This window comes from Vigna unguiculata, chromosome 5 (genome assembly GCF_004118075.2).
Source record: "Vigna unguiculata cultivar IT97K-499-35 chromosome 5, ASM411807v1, whole genome shotgun sequence".
Classification (NCBI taxonomy): Eukaryota; Viridiplantae; Streptophyta; class Magnoliopsida; order Fabales; family Fabaceae; genus Vigna; species Vigna unguiculata.
The window spans coordinates 1,268,448-1,278,620 of record NC_040283.1 but is presented as its reverse complement, the minus strand read 5'-3'; the positions used below and the strand labels follow the sequence as shown (position 1 = coordinate 1,278,620).

At 34.1% G+C, this 10,173-nt stretch overlaps 2 protein-coding genes across 2 annotated transcripts; both read left to right on the top strand.

Moving 5' to 3' along the window:
- The first annotated feature begins 363 nt into the window (after positions 1-363).
- LOC114183606 (protein-tyrosine-phosphatase MKP1) lies at positions 364-4,875 on the top strand. Its single transcript, XM_028070687.1, has 3 exons — positions 364-3,343; positions 4,292-4,463; positions 4,585-4,875. Exons 1-2 carry the CDS (start codon positions 824-826, stop codon positions 4,346-4,348), a joined length of 2,577 nt encoding a protein of 858 aa, XP_027926488.1. The 5' UTR covers positions 364-823; the 3' UTR covers positions 4,349-4,463; positions 4,585-4,875.
- A 2,735-nt stretch (positions 4,876-7,610) lies between these two features.
- On the top strand, positions 7,611-8,986 carry LOC114183159 (60S ribosomal protein L23A-like). The gene is made up of 4 exons (XM_028070073.1): positions 7,611-7,757; positions 7,930-7,977; positions 8,172-8,538; positions 8,623-8,986. Exons 2-4 carry the CDS (start codon positions 7,962-7,964, stop codon positions 8,705-8,707), a joined length of 468 nt encoding a protein of 155 aa, XP_027925874.1. The 5' UTR covers positions 7,611-7,757; positions 7,930-7,961; the 3' UTR covers positions 8,708-8,986.
- Positions 8,987-10,173: the final 1,187 nt, after the last annotated feature.

The following is a 10,173-nucleotide window of genomic DNA, read 5'->3' as shown; positions in this document are numbered from 1 at the left end:
ATTAATTGGAGTGTGGAAAAAATAAGTAAATAAAATGTTTGCATAGTTGACAGGTCATGTAGTAGGAAAACATTAAAAATATTATTATTGACTGATAATTTGTTTTTTGTTTCCTTTGGCAAATGGTGATGTTTGAATCAAATGTTTCATTATGCTTATCCAAGTCTTGCCTGGTCTTCTCTTCTGTGTTTTTTGGCATGATCATATTCCTCATTCATGTTTTATTTTTTTTTTCACAGTAAAATTAAAAATTAAAATTGAAAAAATAAAAAAAATGAGAAAACCCCAAACACAAATAAAGCATGAGATGGCATAAATGTAGAAAGGACTCTGCCCACTCAATACAAAATACTATATCTATCTATGTACTTACCCTTCTTCTCTTCCCTCCTATCAACCACTTCTCTTCTTCTCTTCTTCATGCTCTCAACAACAACAACAACTCTAATATACCTTTCTCTCTTTGCCCAAATCCTAAATCTCAATCCCTCTTTTCAAATCAAATCCCAATCACCCTCTCAAACCCCACAAAGGTTAATCTCTGCATAAAAATTTGATCTTTCCTTCAATTTCCCATACCCTTCTTCTCACTTTTTTCACTTCAAGATTCAGACGCGCTTTCTTTGCGTCACTCTCTCTTTTCCTCGTTGTGGGTTCCTCTCCCCTTGCTCAAATGGTTAACCCTACGCGGCTTCGAATTTTCCGATTGCGTTCAATGCGCGCAGTTTAGCCGGGACCCAGAAAACCTAGGTGCCTAGGGCTCTTCCAATCTTTTGTGGGTTTTGCGCAAAATTCGATTTTTTTAATTCTTTGCGAAGTGGGCATGGTGGGGAACGACGACGCGGGTCATATTTCCGCCTCCCGGAAAATGTTCTGGCGGTCGGCGTCGTGGTCATCGTCCCGTACCGCCGCCGGGAACGCCTCTTCCGGCGAGGCGGGTAAGGGTTTCGCGGATTCTGGCAGCGCGGAAGGTCCTCACAGAGAGAACCGGCGGTTCCCTCCGCCGCCACTTACGCCTCGGTCGCAGCAGAATTGTAAGGCGCGGTCTTGCCTGCCGCCGCTGCAGCCGCTCTCTATCGCGCGGCGGAGTCTTGATGAGTGGCCGAAGGCGGGGTCCGACGACATCGGCGAGTGGCCGCAGCCGCCCACCACCCCGGGAGGGAGAGGTAATGGTAGCAATGGTGAAAGGTTGAAACTTGATTTGTCTTCCATTCAGCATAGCAACCCTGATCATAGTAGGAGTAACAATGGTGGGCTTGTGAAGAGGGATAAGATTGCATTTTTTGACAAGGAGTGTTCAAAAGTTGCTGATCATGTGTACCTTGGTGGTGATGCTGTTGCTAAGGATAGGGACATTTTGAAGCATAATGGTATCACTCATGTGTTGAATTGTGTGGGGTTTGTGTGTCCTGAGTACTTTAAGGCTGATTTTGTGTATAGGACTTTGTGGCTGCAGGATAGTCCCTCCGAGGACATTACTAGTATCTTGTATGATGTGTTTGACTACTTTGAGGATGTTAGGGAGCAAGGTGGGAGGGTGTTTGTGCACTGTTGTCAAGGGGTGTCTCGGTCCACATCTCTGGTCATTGCTTACCTTATGTGGAGGGAAGGCCAAAGTTTTGATGATGCTTTTCAGTTTGTGAAGGCAGCAAGAGGGATTGCTGATCCGAATATGGGGTTCGCTTGCCAGTTGTTGCAGTGTCAGAAAAGGGTCCACGCGTTCCCTCTTAGTCCTAGCTCTTTGCTCAGGATTTACAGGATTGCTCCACACTCCCCTTATGATCCTTTACATCTTGTTCCCAAAATGTTGATGGATCCTTCTTCAGCTGCATTGGACTCCAGAGGCGCGTTTATTGTGCACATTCCTTCGGCAATATATGTTTGGATTGGTAAGAACTGTGAGGCCATCATGGAGAGGGATGCCAGAGGGGCCGTTGGCCAGATTGTTCGGTATGAGAAGGTGCAAGGGCCAATTGTGATGATTAAGGAAGGTGAGGAACCGGCTTATTTCTGGAATGCTTTTTCGAATTTTCTGCCCTTGATGGATAAATCTGGCAATAGAGTAGAAGATGGAAACTTGACTGGTAAAGTTTCTCCTGGTGAGAGGAGAGTGGAAGCCTATGATGTTGATTATGAAGTTTTCAAAAAAGCAATCACTGGAGGATTTGTGCCTCCCTTTGCTTCATCGGAGAATGAACATGAAACCCATCTGCCTGCAAGAGAGAGTAGTTGGAGTGCTTTAAGGCGTAAAGTTGCCTCTGCTAATATGAAGGAGTTTGTTTCTACCCCTAGGTTATCCTTTCCCAGGGTTTATTCAGATTCCATGTTGTGTATTCACACATCAGCCAACTTGTCTCCATCCTCATCCCTTTCATCATCGTCATCGTCTATATCATCATCCTCTTCACCGTCTTATGTTTCTCCAGATTCCATTTCTTCTGATTCTAGCACTCATTCTAAGTTTTTGTCAGAAGTGTCCCCAGATTCTTCCTCTGTGGTTTTGACTCCTATTCCCGTATTTTCTTCTTTGTCTAGTTTTTCTAATTTGTCAATCTCTTCAAGTTCTACTTCTAAAGCAGTTTCTAACAGTACAGATATCATTGGTGTCAATCTACCTCATCCCTGGTCTCAGTCAGCCTCTTTACCATTGAAGAAACCATCAACTTCCCTTGCTGAACGCAGAGGTAGTTTGTCAAAATCTTTGAAGTTGCCACTGAAGAGTGATAAGAAACAAGTAATGGATAAGCCACCGACCTTTCATAATAGTCAAGAATTTGACATTGTTGTTAATGGCAATGTTAGCTATTTGCAACCATCAGATAGTAAAGATTATTTTTGTGAGCCTAACAACCATGCCAAGGATGGAGGTGTGAATTCCTTTCAAAAGTGTGAGCTGGCATTATGTCCAAGCATTGTTGACAGCACGCACCTCAAGGAATCATCACTTGTTCGGAACTCTGTTGAGCCTTTGGTACATACTTCCTCAGTAGAAGACGCAGTGCTTGGTCAGTCTGCAGCATTGAAGGAAACTAATGAGAGTGGCTCACTGCAGTTTAATGTTGCACAGCCTTCGGTATATCACTGGCCCAGTTTAGAAAAGGTTGAGACATTTGGTGCAGATCATTTGGATTCTAAAGCTGCTTTTGTCATATTCTCTCCCAGTATGCACGTACACGCAGGGAACATGTTATATATTTGGTTAGGGAGGTCTTTCAATTGTGATACTTCACAGGTTCACTTGGATGTTGATATACAGTTAGATTGTTTAGGAGCTGTGGACTGGAATCAAATTGGTTGTGATCTCCTAGATCGGTTTAGTTTGCCAAAGAGTACAGTCATCAAGGTACGCATTCCACTGACATTTTGTTCAAATTGTGCAACACATACATGATGTTGTTTTGTTTTTCTCCTTTTGTTTCTCTAATCTAGATTAAAACATAGTAGCCATAGATTGTGTTTGCTTATTTGGTCTCTCTTTAGTCTCATTATTGTTTTTTGGTTGAAAACATTCTTAATGAAATGCTGAAAAGAATATGTACATCATCCATATATTTCAAGCAGAATAATCAATTTGGAAGAAAGAAAACACTGTTTTAATTGCAGCTTTGCTGGGTGGAGCTGATGGTTGGATTTTCTTCCTTCTATGGAACTCAAATAAATGGGAGTTTAAGTAAACTCCATATAATTGAATGTCACAAGCTCATTAATATGCCATCACAAGTTTTGTATGCTGAAAAACTTGTTTCTGTGTATGCGACTTTTGTTCATGTAAACTTCCACTTAGTTTTTTGATACTAATGATTGCATTATGGTGTTAGAATCTCTAGACTAGGAAGAATGGGAGGGTTGGTAGAGAGGATTATAAACTAATTCTTGTGATCAATGATAAAAGAGCACTGAGGGAATCAGGAGAATCCAGGTCTAAAAAACTGATTAGGGCAACATATGCAATTATATCTATCTTTTTTTGCTATATTCTGCTCCACCAGTATCTATTCCTCACATTCAGTGGAATTGATATCACAAGATTTTATGGAATCTCTAACTGAATCTAGTGTTGTGAGATAGGCTTGCCTTTTAAGATTTTTAGTGGGGCCAGCTGTTGTGATGTGCTTATTATTTACAAAACCTTATAAGTGCATTTGACTTTGAACTTCAAACCATTACTTTTGTGATATATCTTGTATACATTTCTTCCTTTTTCATGAAAGATTGATTGAATTGAGCTTTATGCACTGTGGTGGATTGTCCCAATATTTTGCATTCTCATAATCTTGTGTTCTATGAATAGATTGTTAAAGAGAATGAGGAACCTTCAGAGTTCCTTGCTTTGCTCAGTTCATTGTAGCTCAAATGACACTAGGAGAATCCTTGGTTCAAGTAGCTTCTATAACCTTTTCAGCATCTGCAGCTATCTCTATGTATGGCAAATTCATCTTCCCTGTCAAAAGAGATCCAGTGAGGTAATAAATGGCAATTATTTTATGAATCTCTGATCATTAAATACATCTAAATAATCTTTTCTTTGTTTCTTTTTCCTAATTCTGTGCTATAAACTGAGTTTTGTTTGATATTACTTTGCAGGAGTTTGCCCCATGCCAAGTGAATTGTAGCTCGGCTGATTGTACAGTGGTTTTTAACACCCTCAACCTAGAAATTTATGTTAAACATACTCAAATTTCTTTCATATTCTCTCTCTCTCATGTTATTTATAGAAGAACAATTCCTTCTTTAGCAATGCGGAAAATGTTAGGCTCTAGTTTATTTGCTTATATGTGAACAAATACGTGATTAAGAATTTCTGAATTCAAACCATAGCTGAGTGATATAGATCTTCTCAATAAAAAATGTTTACCAGTGTTAAATTATCCAACATTCTTGTATGGTTGTCACTTTCAATGATCAAACATGTTTAACAAACTGAATTCAATGATTCATTATGCTATGTTCTTTCAATATGGTTTACCACCTTTTAAAGCTTGGTTACTCTTGAATATGAATGAAAACTCTTGAGTTTAGTTTACTCTTGAATTAGAAAGGTTAAAATACCTTTTTTGTCTCAATTTTCGTCAATTTTGTTCAATTGGGTCCTTTTTTGCTAACATTGTTTAAATCATTAACGACCATGAATGGTGACTGTCACGTGTCACTTTGTGGTTTTTTTGAATTTTTTTTAAAAAAATTTTGTTAATTTTTTTTAAATGTACACATGTCAACCTATGAGTGTGTCATGTGTCACTTCATGGTTTTTTTGAATTGTTTTTAAATTTTTTTAAATTTTTTTTAAATGTTCACGTGTCAAAGTTAATGTTTTAAATTCAATTTGGTCATTATATTTGTTATTTTTATTCAATTAGGTTTCAATTTTTGTTAACATTAACCAATTTGGTCCCTCTCCAAATTAAAATCAAATTTAATTTTTATATTAAAATTCATATTTTTTTATTAAATATCTTTATATAATATATTAAAATTCACATCATTATAACTTTGATATAAAAATTAAATTTGGTCACATTTTCTATAGGGACCAAACCTAATTGAATAAAAATAACAAATATAGAGATCAGATTGAATATAGAATATTGACTTTGACATGTGTCATACTACTAGATTGACACGTGGACATTTAAAAAATAATTCAAAAAAATTCAAAAAAATAAAATTCAAAATTCAAAAAAACCACAAAGTGACACGTGGCACACTCCTAGAAAAAATTATAAATTAAAAATAAAAGAAAAATTCAAAAAAACCACAAAATGACACGTGGCAGTCACTGTTCATGGCCTTGACGAAATTTGGGACCACAAAGGTATTTTAACCAATTAGAAAACTATCATGTACCAAAAATAATGAAACAAATTCTATTATAATTTTGTCTGAAGTATTTTTGTTACTCAGCATTAATTCAAGGGAGGAGATAAATCTGTCGTTTTATAATGAAGCAAAATTTTCTGTGTTCATAGATCTCATTTTGTCATTTCCTAACTACAAAATTTTAATTTGCAATTTAAGATACAATTAATATAAGCTAGTTATTTTGTTTTCTTTCCTGACCCACGTTTTTACATAAATGTTATTAAAGAATTGTTTTGAACTTTTAAATTAAGTAAGGTTATGTTCGATTTTATTCGTTACTGAAAAAACTCTTTCCTGTTTCCTAGATCTTTGAAATTTTTGTTGGTCTTTTCTTTTGACGTTACTATTTACTTTAATTAGTTGAATGTGTAAAATAAAAAAAAAAAAATATGTTTTCAGTCAATAGAATTAAAATTTTATATATGTAATTTAATTAAGTAATATAATTGATTTATTTATTTTATCTACATAGGGTAATTATATATTTTTTAAATATTTATTTATTTTTATTATTATTATTAGCAGTTACTTTTTTTAATATTATTCTTAATTTAGCATTCAATATAATTTATTTCTTTATTAACGGGAAATAAATTATATTAACCCTGTATATAGGCTATAGGTCTTCCATAAGTTATTTTTTGTGTATGACATTTAGACGAAAGAACTCAATTAAAGATTAAAAATAAAATACAATTTAATGAAAAATTAAAAAATAAAAACAGCTGAACAACTCAAGGAAGAGAAGGTTAGAGAAAATGGGAATCGATCCCGTGATTCACAAGCCCAAGAACGATGCCATTATCTCTACTGGGCCAATCCAACATAATCAAACCATTGTCATAGATACGATAATGATTAGAATACAACGATAATTAAATAATAATAATAATATGTATCCGCGGACTTTAGAAGTGTTTTAGTAAATTTAAACCCCATAAATTTTATTACAAATAAATTATGATATTATAGGACATTTGATATAATTTAAATTTCTTTTCAGCGTAAGTATGTTATATATTATCACTAAATCATATACTGATATGTATTACACATTTATTATTAATTTTTTAATAACTATTTAAAAGTCAAAAGTGATTCTCTGATTATTTCACAATATACAAATATTTATGCAAACAAATTACCACATTTGAATTCATGATATTTTGAAGTAAAAAAGATAGAATAAAATTTTGGTAACCACATTATTTTTATTTCACATTAGTTCGTAATCTAGTTACTTTCTGTTTTATTTTCAATGATATTATTAAATTTAAATATTAAATTTACAAAGACATCAATTAAAAAAATTATATTATATTAAAAAAACGAAAATGTAACTTGAAACTCCCTGTAAATTAAAATAAATAAAATAATTACTCATATTTTAGATGTAGTTATTTTTTGTATAATTATTTTTTATCACAACATAAATTGAATGTAGCATGGAAAAAATTAAGTATTACTTATTTTATTTTCACATAACAAACAAAATCACACAAAATAATATTATATATATATATATATATATATATATTTATAAATATTTATTTATTAAAAATTATAATAGAGATGAAGGGGTTGATCGTGTCTTGTTTCAGCTAGTTATTAGGAAAATACTAAATTTTTAATTTATTTTATTTTATTTTAAAATAACAATTTTTTTAAACTAAATAAATTTTATCGTGTCCATTTATATCTTGTTCTCTTACTGACCCATCTTGAAAACCTTATGCACACAAGTTATAGTTATATGGGCTTTGGATATTGGGCTTGAAAAGGTTGTTACTGTAAGTTCGAGTTCTATATAAACCAACCCCTATTCTCCTTCTAACATCAGCTGTTCAACCCTAAACCCTAATTTTGGCTTCTGCTTCTGCAACCCTCCGATTTTCAAGGTATCGTAATCTTTTATTGAATTAGATTCAAGTGTTTCTACTAGGTCTTCCCTCTTTGAATCTTTATTCCGAAGCTTGTTTTTTGACTTTTTTTTTTTTGAATGAATGAATCTGTTTAGGGCTTATATGTTTCGATCTGCTAATGCAATTTAGTGTAATTATGTGTTTGCAGGAGGTTGTGAGAATTGTTGGTGAGTGATTGATATGGCTCCTACTAAGGGTGAGTCTTGCATTTTTATTTTTTTATTTTCCATTTCTTCAATATTAATTACCTATATATCTATGTAGATTTTCATGATGTTTATATTTATATGATTGTTTTCTTTATGCACATCAGACTTTTCACTTAGATGGAAAAAAGCTCACAGAAATACTGGTTTGTGCTCTATTTAACTTTTTTTTTCCCTTGAGCAGTGGTCAATGCTAAAAAGGCTGATCCCAAAGCTCAGGCCTTGAAGACGGCCAAGGCTGTAAAATCTGGTGGCCAAGTTTTTAAGAAGAAAACCAAAAAGATCAGGACATCTGTTACATTTCACAGGCCAAAGACATTGAAGAAGGACAGGAGCCCTAAGTATCCTCGCATTAGCGCTCCGCCCAGAAACAAGTTGGACCATTATCAGATACTTAAATTTCCTCTAACTACGGAATCTGCAATGAAGAAAATTGAGGATAATAATACACTGGTTTTTATCGTTGATCTTCGTGCTGACAAAAAGAAAATTAAAGATGCTGTCAAGAAGATGTATGACATTCAGGCCAAGAAAGTAAACACATTAATCAGGTACTGGGAATAAAAAAAATGAGGATATCTTTGATCTGCTACTTTCTTTCTTTTTTTCTTTAACCAATATATTTTTGTTTGCAGGCCAGACGGAACTAAGAAAGCCTATGTTAGGTTGACTCCAGATTATGATGCCTTGGATGTAGCCAATAAAATTGGTATTATCTAAGTTGTACTCTTGGTGATATAGCCTATTTTGAGTTGAGAACATTTTTAGGAAGTAGGTTTTTTATACTGGCATAATTATTTTCTCTGACCGATTCCCTGCTTTCTTAGTTAATGATTACTATTGTAGTATGTCGTTATATATCTCATATGAAAGCAGTTTTTACCTCAAAATTGTATTCCTTCTTAATCCACAAGGATTAATTGTGATTTTCTGCGTTACTTTTTGTACAAATGCAGAGTTTGTTTCTCTGTTCTTACAGGATTTAAAGTTAAATATTTAGTAGGTTTTGTCACAGAATTTGAATCACAACCATTGAAACGTTTCAATGGAATCCAATTTTGTATACCATCTGTATACCTAATTTTGTAATTATGGATGGATAAGCTTTCACATATGACTCTTCATCTTCATTTTTATGAACTCCATCATTCTATAAATTTTTCTATGATTCATTATCTTCATCTACCACCACCTTCCCACAATCATTGCATGGAAGTTTAAGTTTAGCTTGAAAAGCAGAGCTGAGGGATTTCTGACTCCAATGTTTCCAAGGTCTGATCACTCTCCTTTTCTTTATTCCTTACCGCAGATATCAATTTCTGTCCTTATACCAGCATATTGATTATTTCTTGTTATCTGTTGTCATGTTGGTTGGCAGTGGGTAATTTTAAAATTTGTTGACGAATCCATCATAGTTTTACTGATGTAGTTGAATATAGAAATATAGTCTATTCTAATGGTTAGGCTTTGTAGACCTGTTGCCCCTGGATTAAATTTGGAAACAGCCCATTGGCATATTTTAGGTTATGCTCTTATATTGAGGAGCCTTTTTCTTTATTTTGAATACAGACATAGTCAGGTGTCTGCCATTATTTGGTAGAGACTGTTACATGTCTGGGACATAATATACCGAGGGTGAGTCCAACAAATATGAGTTTTCTATGTTGTTGGATAACATGTCTTGGGAAGGTGTCCATCGTTGCCCATTAATAACACTTTTGTTATTATTTGAGCTACATCTGGATTCTACATCACATTTTCTGCCCCACCTTTGTTCCTTTTAACACAATCACTTCACTTTTGTTATTATTTGAGCTACATCTGGATTCTACATCACATTTTCTGCCCCACCTTTGTTCCTTTTAACACAATCACTTCATACATAAAATTCGTTTTATTTACCCATTTTTTGTTTGTATTCCAGAAAGTTTAATTATTGAAGTTCCACTTACGGTGCCTGAATACCCATGTTAGTTTAATTATATAGTTTGTTTCATCTTTTACTTTGAATACCAGACATAGTCAGGTGTCTGCCGTTTTTTGAAATTTGGTAGAGACTGTTACATGTCTGGGACATAATATAATGAGAGTGAGTCCTTTAATATGGGTTGACTATGTTGTTGGATAACATCTCTTTGTAAGGTGTCCATCGTTGCCCAATAATATTCTTCGTTATTATTTGAGCT